Genomic DNA, 22,784 nt, shown 5'->3' on the forward strand with positions numbered 1-22,784 from the left:
TCATGGTTTACTTGGTTTGGTGTGGTAGTAGCTGTAGTAAATATATATCATAGTTTTACATCGGTTAAGTGGTAGTTTGTGGAAAAAAACTGAATATCTGTCACCACCTTTTAAAGACCAGAGGCTTCCTCATTATCAGACAATACACAGTGGACATATTTAGACCCTAGCTGCTGAGGTGAGACATATTGATGCTGCTTTCAGGTGGTGTCGGAGAAACACAACTTTGCGAGTAGACGTTGCGAATGAACACTACACAAAGTCGTTTGCTCAAGTCGGAGGAATAGGAGTGTGAACGACCTGAGCTGTAACGTCAGGGGCGTTGATTCGTGGAAGTTATCAAATACGCCACTTTATGCACAAGGAAGGCATTTTTCTGACAGTTTTCACCTTTATTTAACAAATTGTTGTCATTTATTTGTATTAATTTATTCATTTTTACTGTTTACATTTTGGTTGCTAGGTAACAGTTATGAAATTACCTCTTCATATGTCACATCTGCTGCCCGAATCGAACCATGAAGTATGATAGGTTTTGTCCACAGCAGCCTGCTAGCTAGCTCACTGTGTCTCGAAGCTAAAAGTCACTTTTATTAAAATTGGAAAACAAAACAAAAAGTCACATTAATTAAAATAAAGACTAACCCATTATTTTGATATGTAGAATACTTCATTTTGTAGTGTTGTTTTAATATTTATTATGCCTCAAAATTAGCATTAGCGTTAGCAATGAGACACAAACATGTCTCTTTCTAAACACAGAAGTGTGCTCCGGCGAAGTATTCATTTTATTTGAACTTATGAACTTTAAATATTTGTTCATTTTAGCGTGACTTGGCAAAACCGCATAGAGATACAACTGGACAGGAAGTAGTGACGCTAACAGTGAGGTCAAATCTTAAATATGATTATGTTCACGATATTTTTTTTCATGTAGTCTGACCGGCCATATGCACTTACAGCCCATTCCCAAACCCACCGCACTCCGCCGGCTCCTCCCTGTATGCAGATGTATGTATAATGACATTAGACTACAATCAGTATACCAGCGTGCTCCCGTACCCCTTTTGATTCAGATCTGCGGTGGGTCTCTGTTCATTGGCCTTCCTGATTGGAGCGCTTGATATAATTCCGTGCAGCGTTACCTTCCTCCGTACACCAGGGCTTCGGAGCGCTGCCAAGATCACGCTGTGCCTCCAATCTGTGCCCCGCGCTGACTAAGAACTTCCATGCTCCCCGCGCCCCGTGATACAGAGAGACGGGAAAGATATCAGGATGGGTAAACAAATGGGTAATGGCATGGAACGCTGTAGACTTATTAGTGTTGTAGTACTAAGGATAGATGGCAGTAGTAGTAGTTGAAGAGGCACTTTTGTAGTAGCAGTAGTAGGCGTCTTCATCATAGTTGTTAATGCGTTTACTATATATGTTTTTCACAAGTGTAACGCGGGGTACACGGTTAAAAGTCAAATGGATTTCAAGTCTGGGAGGGCATCTGATGGAAAATCTAACTAACATACAGAAGAGTTTGCGATATTAAAAATGCTAACTTTAATTTATAACATAACGTAGCATAAAGCTCAGTGTCTTCTCTCTCCAAAAATGATAAGCTGATATATTTTTAGCTTTTGTGCAGATAAAAGCATCACGCTGGTTTAGCTTTATGTCTTTTTTTGACTCCAAGATAAATAAATGAATAAATTATTGAATGAATATGTGGACTTGATCCCTAAACACTTTTAAAAATATATTTAGAGACATGCCCATTGACTGAAATACACCTCTTTCATGTATTGCAGTGATACAAACATAGACGGTATAAAGACGTGGACTAAGTGAGTGCGTTCAGCTCCAGTCAATTGAAGCGTGTCGAGGCTAGCAGTTATAGCGGAGAATTTGGAGCCAAGTTGCGTATTATGAATTCCGATCACGAGTATCGTAGCAATCGGGAGTGAGGTTGTTGAACATAATGCCCGTTCCCACCCACACTGCTGGTTTAGCACGGAGCGGGCGCTTAGCAACGCTGTCAATCAAACCTGTTCCTAATGCTAGCAGTAGTGACCCCGGTAAAGAAAGCATCTGATTTGTCTGTTATTAATGTTCATATCTTGATTTATAGACACAATAGTGAAATAAAAACACCAGGATCACGTAGAGCGGGTTAATATGAGTCGATGGAGCCAGGAACACGCCCATGATCACTTCCTATATGGAACGCGGCGGCTAGCATGTTAGCTATGTCCATTTGTATATAAACAGTCTACGGGTACAAAACATTAATAAAAGACATTGATAATACACAAATTAAAGCTCTCTGGACATATAACAGAACATAAAAACAACTTATATACAGTGAATCAAGACTATTTTTTCACCGACGCCGATGTGGAGCTTGAATGCAGCTTTTAAAAACACACTTACTATTCTCTGCAAACCGGATAAACAGCATGTTACGTAACCGCTTAGAACACATGAACTTGGGAACATGGGAGTTGGCTTCAGCTGAAATGGCACTTTTTGGTCTTTTCCCTGCCATTTTGGTGGCACCAGGAGTGGGTGCCAGGACCAGCTTGGCGCGGGTTGGTTTGATTTCAACACCACAGCGGGCAGAGGGGACGTGCCGGCAAAATAGCAAGAGCAAAACTGGAGGAAAAGACCAAGAGGATTATGGGAGAGAGAAGAGAAACAATGGAGGGGTTTGGTTGGGTCAAAAATGACTTTTTATAGACAAAAGCTTGTCTGTTTCTGGGTTAGAACGTCTTTCAGTGTATTTGGGTGATTTTGGCACCAAATGGCAAGAAATTTCAATAATGTACAAGTTTAACTGTCAAAATTAAAACATAAAGACTTTGTACACATTTTTGTACATGGAAAAAAATGCCTTGCCCCAGTAGAGATTTATTGTATAAGCACCTCTTGAGGTCAAGTCCACTGTGTACTGTCTGCACCTAATTATAAAGCATTTTACTGGCCGATAATCAGGAAGTGCACTGTTAGCATGCTAGTTGTCAGTATTACTGTTAGTGCAAAGGTCTGCTGTGTAAGCGATAACACATTTTGAATCATGATATATTGCTACAAAGACATACTGTGATAAATGATTTTTAAAATGCAATAGCGACATAAAAACACCAAGATCATGTAGAACGGGTTAATACGAACATTTTAAGACCAACGATGAGTCTGACAGCAGCAGTTACGGAGAAACGGGTGATAGTTTTTTAATAGAAACTGAATTAGAGCCAGAGTCAATGGTGCACCCATGATCATTTTCTGTTTGGAACCTGGCGGCTAGCAGGTTAGCTATGTCCAGTTATATATAGTCTATGGAAGGGGTGTCCAAACTTTTCTCATGAAGGGCCACATATAAAAACACAGACAAAGCTGAGGGCCGATTGAGGACCATAGACTGTTCACCAGTACAGTGAAAACTTCAAATCTGTGTTTTTATTACAAGTTAAACTGAACCACTAGACCTTTATTCATGCTTATATTCTCAACGGGACACATTCAATATTTGATAAGGGCTTGTTAAAGAAGTTTTTCAGAAATATACAGTAAAAAGTACTGTTTAAAGTAATATAGGACAATTCACCTGGAAGCTTGAGTGCCAAGGAAAATTGGTCTGAGGGCCGCATTTGGCCCCCGGGCCGCAGTTTGGGCATGCCTGGTCTGTGGTTTTCCCTTGTGTTCAGATCAATCCTCACGACCTTGATGTGAGCTGTCGTTGAGTCGTGAATGTTGTTTTTATACCAACACTTCGGAATTACTAATAGAGCTTGGAAAGGCGCCATATGCTCCAAGTGGATTCAGAGCATCAGCGTTCACCTCTTTGGCTTCATGAATCACAGACGCTCTTTCACTACTATTAACAAGGTACAGGGGGGCTGGGCTGGAGTTTTTACATGTTTTTAAATGTTTTTGTGTTTTTTTTTTGTGAAGCTGCATTAGTGTGTGAGTCAACCTGCCCACACGCTTCTGCTGCTGCACAATGGAACTGTAGTGTTTGGGTTACTGTATACCAGAAGGACGGAGGGAGAGAGAGAGGGAGGGATAAATGGAAGGAGAGAAAGGGAAAGAGAGGGGGGTAGAGAGGAGGAGAGAGGGGGGTGGGGGAGAGAGGGGGGAGAAGGGAGAAGAGAGGGGGAAAAGTGAGAGAGGCGGTAAAGGGAAGGAGAGAGGGGGAGGAGGGAGAGAGAAAGAGGGGTAGAGAGGAGGAGAGGGGTGGTAGATCTAAGAGGGAGAGAGGGAGGGTGGGTAGAGAGAAGGAGAGAGGGGGAAAAGAGAGAGGGGTAGAGGGAAGGAGAGATTGGGGAGGGAGAGAGACGGAATAGAGAGAGGGGTAGACGGAATAGAGAGGGGGGGTAGAGAGAAGGAGAGAGGGGGATGAGGGAGAGAGAGACGAGAGATTGACAGGAAGAGACAGATGGAAAGAGAGAGGTAGAGAGAATGAGAGAGGGTGTATAAGGAAGGGGAGAGGAAGAGAGAGGATAGACAGACAGGAAGAGACGGACTGATAGAGAGAAAGAAGGGGAGAGAGGAGCAAGGGGTGAAGGAGATGAGAAAGGAGAAAAAGAAAAAAAGAGGAGAGAGGAAAGGAGAGAGGAGAGAAACGGAGAGTAGAGTGAGGGACAGAATAAGAGGAGAATGAAAGAGAAACTATGGAGAGAGGAGAAAAGGAGAGGCAGGAGTAGGAGTGACAAGAAAGATGGAGAGAAAGAGAGGGGAGATACAGATAGGGAGGGAGAGATAGAAGGAGAGGGGAAGGAAGGACAGAAAGAGGGGTAAGATTGAAAAAGAGGGAGAGGGAAGGAGATAAACGTTGAGGGGGAAAGAGTGAGGGTTGAAAAAGGAGGAGTAAAGAGAGGGGGAGAGTAAAGCAACAGGAAGAGAGTCAGGGCAGAAGAGAGAAAGTGAGAGATAGTGGAATGAAAGGAAGTAGGGTGAGGGTAAGGGGGAGAAAAAAGGACAAGAGATGATGGAGATGACAGACTGATAGAAACAGAGATACAAGTGAGATGACAGAGAAAGGAGTGATGCAGTGAGAGACAGAGTGTGATGGGGTGAGGGTGAGGATAGAGGGATGAGAGAAGAATGGAGAGACAGTGAGCGATGAGATTTGGCACATGCGTTGGACCAGTTGGCTGTGGCTGATGCAGTCTGCAGGCCGCCGTCGTGTCATCACAACAAAAACAGCGCTCGCGTTTCAACGCTGCTGTCCACAACGGGACCGTTTCCATGGAGATGACAACACAATAATAAATAAAAATCATAAGAATAAAGAGATGCAATGCTCATGTTGTTCATACACTGTACAAGTACGGCCAGGTCCGATACTGCTGCTGGAAAAAGTACTCAAATATTTTTTTTATGTATTTTTTGCTTGGGTATCTTTACTTTTATGTTTTAAGTTTTTAAGTAATAAAACAATTAAGTAAAAGTAAGTATCACATGAAAAAAATCAACTTAAGTAAAAGTATTAAAGTACCTGTTTAAAAATGTATTTAAAAAGTAAAAAGCTAAAGTATTTTGTGTGAAAATTGGCCTCATGGGGGTGTAATTTTGTAAACAAGCAAAATAATATTTCAGAGCAAATTTCAAGTGTGTCATGGGAAAAAATGAATTTTTCTGACAGAGGGAGAGAGGAGGGGAGAGAGGGAAAGAGAAAGAGAGGGGCGGGGGAGGAGTGAGGGAGATAGAGGGGGATACATTGAAGGAAAGAGAGGGCGAGAGTGGGGTAGAGGGAAAAAGAGAGCGGAAAGAAGGGGTAGAGAGAAGGAATGACAGGGAGAGGGGGTAGAGGGAAAGAGAAAGGGAAAGAGAGGGGGTAGTGGGAAGGAGAGAGAGGGGGAGAGGAGGGGTAGAGGTAAGGAGAGAGAGGGGAGTAGAGAGAAGGAGACAGGGGAAAGCGGGGTAAAGGGAAGAAGAGAGACAGACGGAGGTAGAGGGAAGGAGAGAAAGAAGGGGGGTAAAGGGAAGGAAAGGGGGAGGGGAAGAGAGAGGGGGGCCAAGGGAAGGAAAGAGACGGAGAGATGGGGTAGAGGGAAGAGGGAGAGAGAGAGGAAAGACAGACAGGAAGGGACAGATGGATAGAGAGAAAGAAGGGGAGAGAGGAGCAAGGGATGAAGGAGATGAGAAGGAAGCAGAGAAAGAAAAAAGAGAAGAGGGAAAGGGAAAGACGAGAGAGCGGAGAGAGACAGAGAGAAACCGTGAGAGGGAGAGAAGAGCGAGGGATGAAATGAGAGAAGAAAGAAAGATAGAAAGTAGATTTATTCAATTAAATGTCTTGTTATTGCCTTGAAAAACACACATTCTTACTATGAGGGTGCTCTCCTTTCCACTGACCTGGTCTGTAACTCGTGGCTTGCTTGTCTCTGTGGTAATAGATTAGTCTAATGCCATACGGTGGTACATTCTAGGCAAAGAAATAACATATCTATGGCAGACTCTGCATCAAAAGTTACATATAGTGCACCTTGTATTGTTTTGAAAATGTGTAATTGGTTTCAGTTTGTACTTCTAACTGTATGAATAGTGACCACGGGAGATCGCTAGACTATTAAAAATGCATGGACAACATAAAAATAAATAAATAAATAAATAAAAAAACTCGATAGAAAGCTTCAAAAAGTCGAGTTTGCATTATAAACTTAAACTAAAAGCTGATTGGTGTATTATTTGCTCAATTTTATTTCTATTTTATCTCTGTTTTATTTTATTTTATCTCTATTTTATTTATTGTATTTTATTTATTTATTTTTTGTTGTATCTTATTTTATTTTATTATTTTATTTCATTTATTTTTTGTAATTTATTTTATTTTATATAATTTTATCTGTATTTATATCAAATTTTTGTAAGTTTTTTTTTTTTTATTGCCTTGAAGATGTAACGAAAATCATCTACTTCTTCTGAAACTTCACACATTTGCTTTTTATCCCCATATTATCTGCTGTATCTTGGGTCTATTCTAACCCTACCCACCGTCTCTCCGCAGGACTACACCCTGACCATGTACTTCCAGCAGTATTGGCGGGACAAGCGGCTGGCGTACGTGGGCATCCCTTTGAACCTGACCCTGGACAACCGCGTGGCCGATCAGCTCTGGGTCCCTGACACGTACTTCCTCAATGACAAGAAGTCCTTTGTGCACGGAGTGACAGTCAAGAACCGAATGATCCGCCTGCATCCTGATGGAACTGTGCTCTACGGGCTCAGGTAAGGACAAGAGAGTTGGGGGAAAAAAACAAACAACAAAGCAATTTGTAGTTTTTCTTAGTAGATATTGATTTGCTCATTCACAGAGGGACTAGCGTACGCAGGTTGAAACTATGACCATTTTTCTTTTGCCTTTTACCTTCCTTTAAAAATGAAAAATGATATCTCTGTATTTTTTTATGCAGAGAGTCTGGTTTCCATGGGCCTCGAGTCAGAAAAACAGTAATACCATTTATCGTGTTAAAAAGAATAAACATTAATACAAAGGTAATCACCATTATCTCCAGAAAGTGCAAAAAAAATGACTTCTCAGCGATGATCTCTTCTGGAACATGGCTTTTTTTCACTTATAACAAAGTACAGTTTAGTGCAAACAGTTGAACTTATTCCTAATATTACAATTTTAATTATTCATATCCATAACATTTATCAGCAAATGTAATAATTATTGTGACATTATCATTAATCGTAATTATTTTGGCCATGATAATATATTCGTGACACCAAATTTCAGTATTGTTCGACCAGATTTGTTTATTTCAGTGATGCATGCAACACGAAGGAGCTTAAGGAGCATTTCGAACATTGAATTGAATTTTAATCGGTTGTTTATTTTATAACAGAAGAAAAATAAAATATCTGAAGGGAGGAGCTAGCTACACTGAAACTAAAAACATCTATTGTGTACAGTTTCTTTTGTAGGCTAGGTCTATTGTGCACGGTGCCTGAGTCCTACTTAGCATAGTCATTCAAGCCCCTAATGAGTGATTTCACACCTATTATTTATTTGATATTTTTCAATTTTAATAAACGTGACACAGTGAGCTAACTAGCATGCTACGTTGCTGAAGGACTATGTGGCCGCCAGTCTGACACCCAAGATCGGCCCTCGACTTTGTGTTTCAATATGGGAAAAACTTCAGGAAGGAAAAAGGTTTGACCGTCTTGTTCGATCGCATTAATATCTGAGAGAAGACCAAAAAACAAGCTGATAAATGAACTCAAGAATAATTTTTTTCTGAGAACATGTATTAACGTCTGTAAACTATGACACGCAGAGAGAATAATTCCATCTCTAAACTTTAAACTCTCGCATTGATTTGTGTTTCCCAGAACGGGAATGAGCGGGAACAGATTGAATGAAAGTCAGTGGGTGGATAATTACTAGACTAGCTTGAAGTAATCATGGCCCCCCATTGACTTTCTACTCTATAACTGCTAATGTGTCTTATAGTCTGTAACTTATTTCTCCGCTCTGTCTGGAACACTAATTTTAAATGACTTGAAAATATCGATCTTGACCTTTTACCAGTTGAATCCTGACTGACAAAATATATTGATTGACACATGGATGTTATGTTTACTGAGCGCGCAACCTGCTGGGTTAGCATAACTTACCGAACACTTGCATTAATATTGCATTGCTAGCTTGCTAATTAGTTCATTACGCAGCACTTAAAGTTGTAATTAAACATTTAAAAGTATTGGTGGCATTTAACGGAAAGTTCCCAGTCAGCATGAGGTTTACGTATGTAGAAACGTGAACTTTGCTTGACCTTTTTAGCTAGCAATGTATCTGCTATGCTAGGTCTCCAAATACTTTCAGTTTAGCTGGTTAACTCCCTGGAGATATGTTTTCCAAATCACATTTTGCTTCATCTGTACAAAGCCAAGAATAGCATAGCCTTAAAAGACATGAATATTGCTATGCTAATTATAATCTTTTGTTAGCTGTAGCCTTTGTCGACTGTGACAAGTAAAATGAGGAAGGTTTAACATGTACAGCTGTTGATTTGTTTCTATATAATTGTTCAGAAGGCTTTATTCGTTCATTAATCATTCAATACGATTGCTATCTAGTTGCCATAGTGATCCAGTGTTAAAACGGCAAAATGACGGCAGATGTATTGTAGTTGAGGTGTCTTGCTCAAGGACGCACCGGGAGGAGGCCCTGTGGACGACCCAGGACACGTTGGAGGGACCATGTCTCTCGGCTGGCCTGGGAACGCCTTGGGGTCCCACTGGAAGCGCTGGAGGATGTGTCTGGGGTGAGGGAAGTCTGGGAGTTCCTGCTTAGACTGCTGGAAGAAAATGGACGTATAGATGGATGGGTGTCTTGCCCAAGGACACAATGTTGAGTAGAGTAGCCAAAAAAATGCACATTTGGCCAAAGAGCAGATGAATCGGGTTAAGAGTCAAGCTTTGAGGGATCTCATTTTAGTTTTAAGGCTAAACATTCAAACCGCTCCAACAGAATGGACCTCCGTAGACTCTATACCTCTCGTGTCATTTCGAGCACGCAGCTGTTGTTTGATTCGACGTTAATTTGAATTTCCATTGATGTGGCAGACAAGCAAGTTCAGAAGACACACTTATGAATATGGAGACTTTGAATTATTAGGAAGTGCTCGCAGTGGGGTTTGGTGAGACTAAAGCAGGTCTAAACCAGGATTAAATGAGGACTAAACCAGGGCCGAACCAAGTAGTGTACGTTACAGATACACCACGATCTGCCAGATTACGTTACTAAATCAGGTTTAAAGCATCTAAAACGATTTAATAAAAGAGACAAGTCTGCTCACTTCCATATTAGAAAACTGCGGTGTCCAACGGGAGCCGTAAATGTCATCATAAACAACCCTGTAGCTGTCGGCTCCTCCTATGGACAGCGGCACATCATACCAAAATGACTACACAACGCTGCCGAATCCTATGCGACTCACCAATTAAGAAAATAACTGAAGAACGTACGTCACAGTGGGCATCGGGGACTCATCGGCAATATGGCGTCTTGAAAATAAGTGATTAAAAATTACTCCAACATGCATGAATCACTCAAAAACAACTTGGAGAGGGTAACTAAAAAGATGAAACAACTATACCATGGTTAAAAACTCTGAAAAGTTGATTTTGTAGAACTAAACCAGGACTAAATAAGGTTCACAATTAGCTATACAAATAATTGTGTGCTGACTATATGAATAATATTAAACCTGGAAACACTTTGAACTAACCCTAGTGAAATGAAGACTCAACCAAGGCATGAAACTGGACTAAACCAGACTTAGTGTGATCATAACTGGCACTAAATTAGGACTAGACTGGGACTAGATCAGGACTGAACTGGGCTCAAACCAGGACTAATGTGAACTCACACTTAAACAAGCCAAATAAAAAAAAAAATCAGGCTATACTAAACCTAAATTAGGAGTAAATGAGAGTAAGGAACAGTGCTAATTCAATAACATGGGTGATAATAGCAAACTATGGTTAAACTAGAACTAAAACTAAACTATCTTTATGTTAGGGCTAATGGAGGCCAGCACTGGGGCTGAACTGAACTGAATGAGGTTAAATCTAAACTAAATTAGGACTAGCTCTGTCATGAATGCTCTTTTGAATAAATATGATCTGAAAAAGTATTACCCAAAAATATCAAGATATTTATATATTTTGCCAATTTTGAAATAGAACTAAACCAGGACTAGCTCTTGGTAATACAATACCTGCTAAACCAGGTCTAAACCAGGTCTAAACAAGATCTAAATTTGGTCCAAATCAGATCTAAACCAAGTCTTAACCAGGTCTAAATAAGATCTAAACCAGGTCTAAACCAGGTCTAAACCAAGCCTAAACCAGGTCTAAATAAGATCTAAACCAGGGCTAAACCAGGTCCAAACCAGGCCTAAACCAGATTTAAACCAGGTCTAAACCAGATTTAAACCAGGTCTAAACCAGGTCTAAACCAGGTCTAAATAAGATCTAAACCAGGTCTAAACCAAGTCTAAACCAAGTCTAAACCAGGTCTAAATAAGATCTAAACCAGGTCTAAACCAGGTGCAAACCAGGGCCAAACCAGGTCCAAACCAGGCCTAAACCAGGTCTAAACCAGGACCGAACCAGGTCCAAACTAGGTCTAAACCAGGTCCAAACCAGATCTAAACCAGGCCTAAACCAGGTCTAAACCAGGTCCAAACCAGATCTAAACCAGGCCTAAACCAGGTCTAAACCAGGCCTAAACCTGGTCTAAACCATGTCTAAACTAGGACCGAACCAGGTCCAAACTAGGTCTAAACCAGATCTAAACCAGGTCTAAACCAGGTCTAAACCAGGTCTAAACCAGGTCTAAATCAGCCCTTGGATGTTTATTTTTCTGTAGTAGGTCTGATTATGCAAACGGCACTTAGCCTGTGGTCTCCTGCTGGTCTCGGGGTGTTGTGCAGATGAAAGAGGAGATGTGCTCTGGGAGGTGCGTCCTACATGAATGTAAGTCAGGTACACAGCAGAGCCAGGCACCTGCAGAATACTGAGCAGCTTTGGGGGAATACTGGAGGAAGAGATAGAGCCTTTGTGGAGAATTTTAATTTTTTCCCTCTCATTTTTCAGATAGTTGTAAAACGATGATGTTGGGTCGTGGAATTAATCAAACTTTAATTAAGATTGAGATTCAGTCATTTAACATTATTAATGATCAGCTTGAGTCGTTTTAATGGGGCAGTCTACAGCCAAAAAGCACGCAGGTGGGAGCAGCGTTCAGCACAAAACATCAAATTTGTTCCTCAAAAGCTTGAATTCATTCAATAAATCGTGTTAAAAAATCATCTAAAAATCAAGATTGATGAGTGTGATTGTAAAAACGCAATTATTTCTTTTGTCACACTGCCCTACTAATGCTATTTAATTAGCAATTTCTATCTTGTCCAAGTCCCTGTCCCTTTCTCTCCCCATTACACCCACTGGCTCCCTGCCAACTAGACCTCCCAATCAACCGCAATTTGCATCTCGTGTTTATTTTTAACATCTTTTTAGGAACAGTTTGAGCCTCTGCCGGTGCCAAACAAAACTCCACTCCCCAGAGATCGCCCGCAGACACACTCCAAGTCTGAATTTGCCATTGACATATTTGTTTGACTGGGCAAATTTGCACGAAATCTTGATCAAACCCGTCTCCGGTGATGTGAAGGGTATATAGTGATGTATACGGTTACACAGTCAGCATTCAAGCTCAGTGGAATAACTTCATTTAGGCCGACGACTCTGCCAGTGCTGCGTAATGCGAGACGATATGAGGAAGTTAGCCTAGAGAAATGGACGTTTAGTTTCCAGTTGAGATATCTTGGGAAATGTTGCAGATGGAAAGGAGCGCTTAAAGGTGCGCTGTGTAACTTTACTACAACTGGAGTCTGCCGTCGGCTTGTTTCCATGGAGATGTAATTGCTTTTCCCTGGATTGAAAAAAAAAAACTAAACAGAAACAACGACTTCCTTTGAAACCTTTTTATCATTTGCCATGAAATTTTGCACAGTATGGCATTAAATTTGTATCGTATCCATGGAAATAAGTGGGTGATGCCAGGAGGCCATGTTACAGGTCAGAGGAGGACTAAGTGAGTGTGACGTCACCCATAGCGTTCAGCTCCAGTCAATTGAAGCCCATTGAAGCTAGCAGGTATAGCGACGAATTTGGAGCTAAGTTGCATATTAGGAATTCCAACCGTGAGTATCACAGCGACCAAAAAAAACTATCCGGAGTGAGGCTTTTGACGGTAACGCCCATTCCATCCCGCATCGCTGGTTTAGCAGGGAGCGGGCGCCTAGTAACACTGTCAGTCAAACCTATTGCTAATGCGAGCGACTTCGAGGAAAGAAGGCGCCTGATTTGTCTATTATTACTGTTCATATCTTGATTTACAGACACAAATATTGAAATAAAAATACCAGAATCATGTAGCATGGGTTAATACGAACATTTTAGGACCAAAACGGCGAGTCTGACAGCATGATCACTTCCTATTTGGAGCGCGGCGGCTAGCAGATTAGCTATGTCCTTTTATATATACAGTCTATGGTCGTACATCGCTATTGTGCACACACCCCAATTTGAAAACCACTGGCAATTGCTACATTGTATACACTTCCCTAAAATGAATCATTCTAGTTTCCTAGCTTCCTCTCTCTCTCCTCCTCCTTCCTCTCCTCCTTCCTTGCCATCCATCTTTCTGTCAGTGCCTTGTATTGAGATGACTTAATATTCTCTATATGTGTTTCGGTGCAGGATCACTACGACGGCAGCCTGCATGATGGATCTACGCCGCTACCCTCTGGATGAGCAAAACTGCACTCTGGAGATAGAAAGCTGTGAGTAGAAAGCACCAGTAAAAACAGTAAAAACAAATTAAATTTAAAATACAATCTTTGTGAGTGATATGTCAATATTTAGTGCCACCGAAAGCATTTTTACGTGCTAGCGGTGGCTACGATTTCAAAGCTAGGAGGGTCTTTTTATCCAGGTGCTGTGAGATGCTTTGGAGTCGATATCAAACGTAGTGTAAGAAGAAGGACTAACAATACACCACGAGCTAAAAGGGAACAGTGACGTGTGTTTTCAATAGCAAGAGTGGAATTAGGACAATAGAAATTAAAAGTATTAGCATTAGCATTAAAATTATTATGTGGGATTGCAGACAGACTTGGAATGTTTGAAAAATTGAGATTCTGTTCAAAAAGCGCCATGGTGAAAATGCAGTTGATTCATTTTAATCCTACACTTGTATAATGTAACTGTACTTTTCCTGTGCGTGGTTCATCCATCCATTTTCTTCCTCTTATCCGGGGCCGGGTCGCAGGGAGCAGCAGTCTAAGTAGGGACTCCCAGACTTATCACACCTCCAGGTCCTCCGGTGGAGTATCCTGAACAGATGCCCGAGCCACCTCAGCTGCTCCTCTCGATGTGGAGGAGCAGTGGCTCTACTCCAAGCTCCTCCCATGTCACCGAGCTCCTCACCCTATCTCTAAGGGAGCGCCCAGCCTCCCTGCAGAGGAAACTCATTTCGGCCGCTTATATCCGTGATCTTGTCCTTTCGGTCATTACCCAGAGCTCATGACCATAGGTGAGGGTAGGAGCGTAGATTGACCGGTAAATCAAGAGCTTTGCCTTTCGACTCAGCTCCTTCTTCACCACAACAAACCAATGTAGGGACCACATCACTGCAGACGCTGCTCCAATCCACCTGTCAATCTCACTCTCCATCCTTCCCTGACTTGTGAACAAGACCCCGAGATACTTGAACTCCTCCACACTCCTCCTCATCCTGTGCGCGGTGTGATACAGAAATTAGAATAATTTTGCGTATAAATCTATAAATAGATAAATGCCTTGGACCATCTGGTACAGGTTAAACACCTGAATAATCCCACTGCATGTACACGGCACACAAAGTACTGCTTATAATTACTAGCTGAAGTATACATTATTAATACAAGTGTTTAGTCATGTTTAGTAGGTAGTTAGCTTAAAAGTTGCACCGTGTAACTTTTCTGATGGAGGGTCTGTCACCTGCTTGTCTCCATGGAGATGTCAGGGTTAGGGTTAACATATATACCTCCATGATGGGCCACATTACTTTCAGATCTGTGGAAGGGTGCACCTGTTTCTTTACATTCTGTTCGTAATTAAAACTTCTATAATGGAATAAATAAAGAGGGATATGTTTAATGCCGTACAGTGGGACATTCTGGACAGCAGGTGATGGACCCAGTTTACTTTTGGCTTTCTTTAAAGGAAAAGTCCACTCCAAAATGTTAGTATTCTTGGATCACATTCTAGACGTTTACAGACTGTGCACTCCGCACGTCGGTAGCAGCTAATTTAAACATATGCATTTAATGAACATATGGGACAACAGCACAACTCCTTTGCTTCTAATTTGGTCCTTTTTAATCAAAGCATCAGTCACACGTTTCACTCGGGGGAAATAAAACACTTGTGTTTTGTGGCACTTTTGGATTTGTCCCTTGCTGTTTGTGGATATCATCAAATAAATAAACTATAGTGTCTTAATTTACAAGAATAATGTCTATACAATGAACATCAGTGCCATGGTGTCTGCTTAATATTCTAATTTATGACTTAAACTGCTCAAAATTCAGCTCAGACCAAATAGATTTACACCTAGGTCTCCAGGGAAATAAAAAAGATCAGTGTTGTTGGCCTGATGACCGCGCTGATTTACCTCAGTTGGATTAAATGTGTTCAAAGAACTGACTGAAGTCATAATTTAAAGATCCACTATGTAATTTTTCTGCTTGTCCTTATGGATGTTGTTGCTTGGTTTGGAATGTTCCACAGTGTTGTCTTAAACATATTTATCACTAAGGAGACAACCAGGCTAAGTTACAGGTCAGATCTGTGGCTCATTGGCTCAGCTCTGCAGTCATAAATGTAGTAGTTAAGAGGTGCGTTATGTAGCTTTTCTGCTCGTCTTTATTGATGTTATTGCGTGGTCTGGATTGTTCCACAGTATCGCATGAAACATCAACGAAGTCTATCTCCATGGAGACAACCGGGCCAAGTTACAGGTTAGATCTGTGGAGAGCCGACTCAGCTCACGATAAGCACACATGTTTTTCAAGGTATTTTATTGACAAAATACCATCATACATCAAAATACCTGTAATGGAATAATTTTGAGATAAAGCGTAATGCCATACTGTGGAACATTCCAGGCAAAGAAAAAACATCTCCATGGAGACAAGCAAGTTGGCCAACATCCCAACCAGAAATGTTATCACAGCCCACATTGTTAGGCACCTGTAGGCCAATATTTTGAAAATTACTTTATATTATTATTTTTCTTTTTATTATATATTTAAAATTTTTATTATTTATTTTATTTTTGTTTTATTTATTATTATATTGAATTTTACATTTATGCAAAAAAACAACATGTTTTTACTTATACACTATTCATTTTTTTTTATACATTTTATGTATTTATGTATGTATTTATTTATTTATTTTTACTTTTTTTTCTTATGACATATATGCCAAAACGGTGTACTCCTCAGTTCAAACTTGAGACGTGTACTTGCATGTCCACACTCCGCCTCTCGCCCAGCTGTCCTCTATAACTCTGCATAAATCAGACCAGCCCCTCACAACTGCGCCACAGATGGGTCCTATGTATATATCTATATGTATAAAGAGAATATATACGTTTGTACTTACAGATGGGTACACCACAGACGACATAGAGTTTTACTGGAAAGGAGGAGCGGCGGCTGTTACCGGAGTGACCAGGATCGAACTGCCGCAGTTTTCCATCGTGGACTACAAGCTGGTGTCCAGGAATGTTGTCTTTTCCACAGGTAAATCCACTGTTTATACGTGCGAGTAGGTCAGGATGACATTTGTGCAGAGCTTTTCAAAATACGAAAATATGCTGAATAGTCGAGGGCACGTACAAACAGAAGAGAGTCATTTCACTGCAGTTTTGACAAAATAGTATGAAAAAAGTATAGTTAGAAAATACATTTTTGTGACAATACCCAGCATAAGTATTACATTTTATATTTGGGTTTATATCTATACTGCAAAATCTATTACTACAGCTACTAGACCTACCACTACTACTAGACCTACTACTACCACTACTACTACTACTACTACAACACCTACTACTATTAGACTTACTACTACTGCTACTACTACAACTACTTCTACTAGACATAATACTACTACAACTGCTACTGTCAGACTTACTACTACTTCTACTAGACCTAATACTAGCACTACTACTAGACCTACTATCATTGCGACTAAACATACTACTACCATTACTACTAGACCTACTACTACATCTACTACTATTAGACATAATACTACCACTACTACTGGACCTAATACTACTACAACTGCTACTATTAGCTATGACACATATGTCAAACTCAAGGCCCGGAGGCCAAATGTGGCCCTCCACATCATTTCATGTGGCCCTCGACAGGGTAAACTCAAAGGTATGATGGTCTTAAAATGGCATTTTATCAGGAGATACGCAGTTACACAGCCACATTTTTACATCTAGGCTAATGTATATGCAATATTTGTAACTTGAACAATAAATACAGAAACAGATAATTAACAAGTTAAAAAAGTAGTTAGATTTATTTTACATCCGGCCCTTTGAAGGCAGCTATTTTGCTAATGTGGCCCCCGGTGAAAATATGTTTGACACCCCTGAGCTATGACTACTACTTCTACTAGACCTAATACTACCACTACTACTAGACCTACTTCTATCACTACCACTAAACTTACTACTACCATTACTACTAGATCTACTACTACTACTACTACTACTACTACTACTAGACCTCCTAATACCACTGCTACTAGACCTACTACTACTACTACTACTACAACTACTACTATTAGACTTACTATTGCTACTACTACTACTACTACTACTACTATTACTACTACTACTACTACTACTACTACTTCTACTACTACTACTACTACTACCACTACCACTACTACTAGACCAAGTTCTGTCGTTGTGTCCTTAGGCAAGACACTTTACCCACATTGCCTATGCGAATGATAGGTGGTGGTCGGTGCAGATTGGCAGCCTCGCTTCCGTCAGTCTGCCCCAGGGCAGCTGTGGCTACTTACCATCACCACGTGTGGTGAATAATGAATAATGAACTGAATAATGACTATAGTGTAGCACTTTGAGAGGCTTTAAAAAGCGCATTACAAGTGTAAGCCATTATTATTATTACCATTACAACTAGATCTACTACTACTACTACAAGAACTACTACTGCTAGACCTACCACTATAATTGCTATTAGACCTACTACTACCTATTACTAGACCTATTATTAGTACTATAGTTGGTAATACTACGTACTACCACTGTTGCTTCTGTGTGTTTTATTTCAGTTTCCACAGCTTGTACCATTACAAGTAAAGATGATTCTGTACTTCTAATGTTTGAAAAGCAGATTTTTTATATTGTGCATGTTTTGTTTCACGTGGATATGCCCAGTAGAGATATTAACCATAAACAAGTACTTTTAATTTTTTTTTTTTTTTTCAATTTAAATGGAAATTCTGGCCTGCTCTCAATTTTACCTATGTCAATTGTTTTAGAATAAGCCTAGTATTTATAATTTTCCAAAAAAGTGTGTATGTTGCGTTGTGTATCTTGCTCCTCTGTCATGATTCTACAAACAGAATTTCATGGGAAACACTGCTAAATGTTTCATGATATTGTTTATATCAAAGCTGGCCTGTTTTCAGTCTGATTATTTCATCAATATCTGTGGTGAAAAAACATGAGCCAGGGCGTGCTGCGCTGATCTGAAGAGCCAAAGTTCTGCTCATCAGCGCCTAATTAGTCTGAAGCTAGAAAACACGAGCAGTGTTTGAAGTATCCCTCAAGATATACACTAAGAGTGAAGCCAGTGCTGCCAGCGAAACACAGAGCAGACATGATAGATACAACAGAGCCCAAGAAGAGAGCGTTTGTTTACTGCGAGCTTCTGTTCTGTCCAGCTAAAGTATCAGTGTATCAGTGTATTTGTGCAAAGTAAAAGTAAAACAATATATAGGAAAAAAGTTCAATTTTATATTTCAGTTCAGCTTTTTTAAATTGCAAAATACAAATTACAAAGTTGTACTACTACTATTACTACTACTACTACCATTACTACCACTACTGCTACCACTACTATTATTACTACTACTACCACTACTACTATCACTACTACAACTACTACTACCCCTACTACCATTACTACAACCAGTACTACTACTACTACCACCACTACTACTACTACTATTGATTCTACTACTACCACCATTACTACTACCACTACTACCATTACTACCACTACTACTACTACTACTACTACTACTAGCATTACTACTACCACAACTACCATTACCACTACCATTACTACTACCACTACTACCATTACTACTACCACTACTACCATTACTACCACTACTACTACTACTACTACTACTATCATTACTACTACCATTACTACTACCATTACTATTACTACTACTAGCATTACTACTACCACAACTACCAATACCACTACCATTACTACTACCACTACTACTACTGCTACTATCTTTGCCCATCCGCCCATCACTATCCAGCCCCTTCAGACCAGCACTCTCCTAATAACACCTTCTGCTGGCTCCCCCCTCTACTACTATACCTACTACTATACTATACTATACTACTACTATACTATACCTTTACTAATAGTACTACTGCACTACTAATACTACTACTAGTATTTTGCAGTTTGTTTGAGTTGGGAGAAATGGAAAGTGAAGCTAATTTTTTGTTGTATTGTCCATTTTATGATGAATTTATAAATCCTTTATTTGATGAAATGTTCACAAAGTGTCATGACGACAATAAGATGAAATGGTTATTTCATTCTCATATTTATAAATTTGCATCATTTCTCTGTAAAGTCTGGAAGAAGTGGCAAATGAGTTTGTTTAAATGAGTCTGTTGGTGTTTGTAACACGTGTGGCAGCTGGATTATTGTACTTTATTGTATTTTGTAAATGGCGTCTTATAAGCCCATTAAAGTACTCGGCATTTTTTGTATGCAAGACACAATAATAAAATAGATTCATTCATTCATTATTACTACTACTATTACTACAACACTACTACTAGTACTACTACGGCTGCTTTATAGATTCACTCATTCACTATTACTACCACAACACTATTACTGCACAACTACAGCTGTTTCTATACAATACTGCACACTACTGTTGCACTATTATTCTCTACTACTATTGTCTGTATGTCATGTTATACTTCAGTTTCTGCTCCAATACTATTACTACCACTAAACATACTAAAACTGCCTCTCTACTACATGTTTGTTTGTTGTTGTTTTTTTTACAGTTCAAAGAGAACTTTTACCCTGCACTCCATTTAACTTTTTCAGCAATATGTTTCATATGTTGCTTTATGTTAGTATATGCCAATAACTCACAATTTCAACTAATCTGCAAAAAGTAAACACAATATCAAGAGATAAGAGTGATGCCAGCTAAACACACATCAAAGCCATGTTAAAGAAAAGACGCTAACTCTGACATGCTAACGTTTTTTTTTTTTTACTAAGCTAAAAGTAGAGCAAAGCGGCTCAATAAATCAATGCAATCAAATAAGGGACAACTGCGGCTGTAATCTCGGGTTAATTTGAATACGAGCTCAAGTGGGTTCAGCTGATCAATAGTCAGATTAAAGGCCTGTTAGTTCAGGTATTGATGAAGTTAATGCTTTATAGAATAAGCTGTGTGCTATCCAAACACTGTGCTGCTTTCTAAAATATCATTTACTTATTGGATTCACCGTATTCTGGAAGTTGCTGTGAGCGCCGCCATCGTCGTTTGGGTTGGGTTGTATTATTTTGTTTAGAGCTGCTGATCTTGACTGCAAATAAATTCTACGTGGACGACAGAGACGTTGTAAAGCTTCCAGAGAATTGGTGCAGTGTTGACTTGTTGCACATTAACATAAAACATTTGACACAAACCAACCAACTTTATATAATATTTTTCCCAAATTCTTCATCGAAAGGAACAGGATTTCCACTTAACCAGAAGTGCTACTACAAAAAAGTGCGGTTTAGTTGCATTTAGGGAAAAAATGGGTAGACGGAATAAGGTCAGTTGTCAGCGTCTTTCCCATGTTGCTTTGCGGTTTCTCCTTTTCACATGACAGAACATGCTTGCTCAGCACAGAGGGATATCAATCTAGTCCTCATGCCTTCCGTTACATCTCGAGCCAGAGCCAAATCAGATCGTCCAATCAGATTTGGTTATTTCAGTGGAGCTTCTGAGCTCATTGGTCACCTATCATTTACAAATAAAATAACATTTCCCTCACCTCAGATAAACACACTTTAGCACGTGATATTTTTATTTTTATTAAGCAGCCATATTTGTTTTTATATGGATGGACCATGCATGTCCCTGATTGGCTAATCCACCTGTCTGTACTAAACTGGTCACTTCATAATACCACCTTAATAAGTCGTGTTTGCACTGTTGTTCTGATGTTGTTGTATATATCTACCTCTAAGACTATTTTATTTTTAAGCAAATCTTTTTTAATTTATACATTATTATTATTATTATTATTATTATTATTATTATTATTATTATTATTATTATTATTATTATTATTATTATTATTATTATTATTATTACTATTGTGTACTATTACTATATATGTGTCCTAGTTTGTGAGTTGTGTTCACTGACATTGGTAATAAAAGTCTTCCAATTCTGATGGTGAATCACACCCCTTTGAGCTCAGGAAGATTCAACCTCACATCTTCCTAAAGTATTGAAGGTGTGTCCTGGATCCCTAAAGAACATGCAACTTACCTGACAACACAGAAATAGTAGCAAATGTAAAGTTTTGTCTTTTTGGTAGCCAACTATTGTATACAAAGTAATACATAGTAGTGGTAATTGTTGTACTTGAAACTTAACGCACATGAAGATCACATAATCAAAAAGTACTCTTCCTGATAAGTTTTACAACTTGAACATGGTCAAATGAAAGAAACTACCATTAATTTGTGTTAATATAGAGATAGATAGATAGATAGATAGATAGATAGATAGATAGATAGATAGATAGATAGATAGATAGATAGATAGATAGATAGATAGATAGATAGATAGATAGATAGATAGATCGTTGCTAGTATGCAAGATAGATGGATGGATGGATGGATAGATAGATAGATAGATAGATAGATGACTGATAGAATGCTAGATAGATAGATAGAGAGAGAGAAATAGACAGATAGATAGATAGATAGATAGATAGATAGATAGATAGATCGTTGCTAGTATGCAAGATGGATGGATGGATAGATAGATAGATGATTGATAGAATGCTAGATGGATTGATAGAGAGAGAGAGATAGACAGATAGATAGATGGATAGATAGATGGATAGATAGATGGATGGATAGATATAGTTGGTATCTGAGCAACTACCTTTACGTAACCTTATTTTTACCCCTGAATACAATTCCTCGTATTTTATTATGACGGTAACATCAAAGTACATAACCTCACCATAGCGACCATTTTATTTAACAAATACATGTTAAACGTCTCATTTTTATATAGAGCTTTTCCACCTTCAATCCACTCAAAGCGCTTTACATCAAGAAACCCATTCACTCACCCATTCATACACCAGTGTACACAGACACAGGGGAGGAGGTGGGCTAAGTGTCTTGCCCAAGGACACAACAACAGCATTTATCTGTAAGAGCTGGATCTGATTGCTCAATGATATTCATGTCGTGAGCGAGATTGAAACATCTGAATAATGTCACCTTAATAGCACGTGTTGTATCTATATTTCATTTTTTTTTTTACGTGTATGATTTCCCAAACGTCAAATTAATAAATGAACCATCAAGTAGTGATTCGTATAGAAAATGTAAGCACAGGAGAGAGCAAAATGGACGCCCCGTAATTCTCCCCGTGTCATTAAGTGCTGTTGTGAAACGCATCAATCACTTTTATATATAGCCTGACAATGACAATCTTATACCCAGGTCTTCGTCTATATCCAGATACTGATTGCAATGGACCTCAAGGCAATTCATGCAGAGACATACTGTATATATTCACTATTTGTTTTTAATTAATTTGTTGCCGTGGAAATATCAGCCGAGGTCTAATTTCCCACGTGCGTCTTTAAA

General features: G+C 39.4%; 1 protein-coding gene across 2 annotated transcripts in view; it reads left to right on the forward strand.

Moving 5' to 3' along the window:
* The window catches only part of LOC117381626 (gamma-aminobutyric acid receptor subunit beta-3-like), a 143,588-nt gene that overhangs the window by 78,705 nt on the left and 42,099 nt on the right, over window positions 1-22,784 (forward strand). For both annotated transcript variants that reach the window (XM_055226419.1, XM_033978628.2), the window contains 3 exons: window positions 6,998-7,218; window positions 13,273-13,355; window positions 16,227-16,364. In XM_055226419.1, the coding sequence (XP_055082394.1) occupies window positions 6,998-7,218; window positions 13,273-13,355; window positions 16,227-16,364 (442 nt within the window). The remainder of the gene's footprint in view (window positions 1-6,997; window positions 7,219-13,272; window positions 13,356-16,226; window positions 16,365-22,784) is intronic.

This window comes from Periophthalmus magnuspinnatus, chromosome 2, assembly GCF_009829125.3.
Source record: "Periophthalmus magnuspinnatus isolate fPerMag1 chromosome 2, fPerMag1.2.pri, whole genome shotgun sequence".
NCBI lineage: Eukaryota > Metazoa > Chordata > Actinopteri > Gobiiformes > Gobiidae > Periophthalmus > Periophthalmus magnuspinnatus.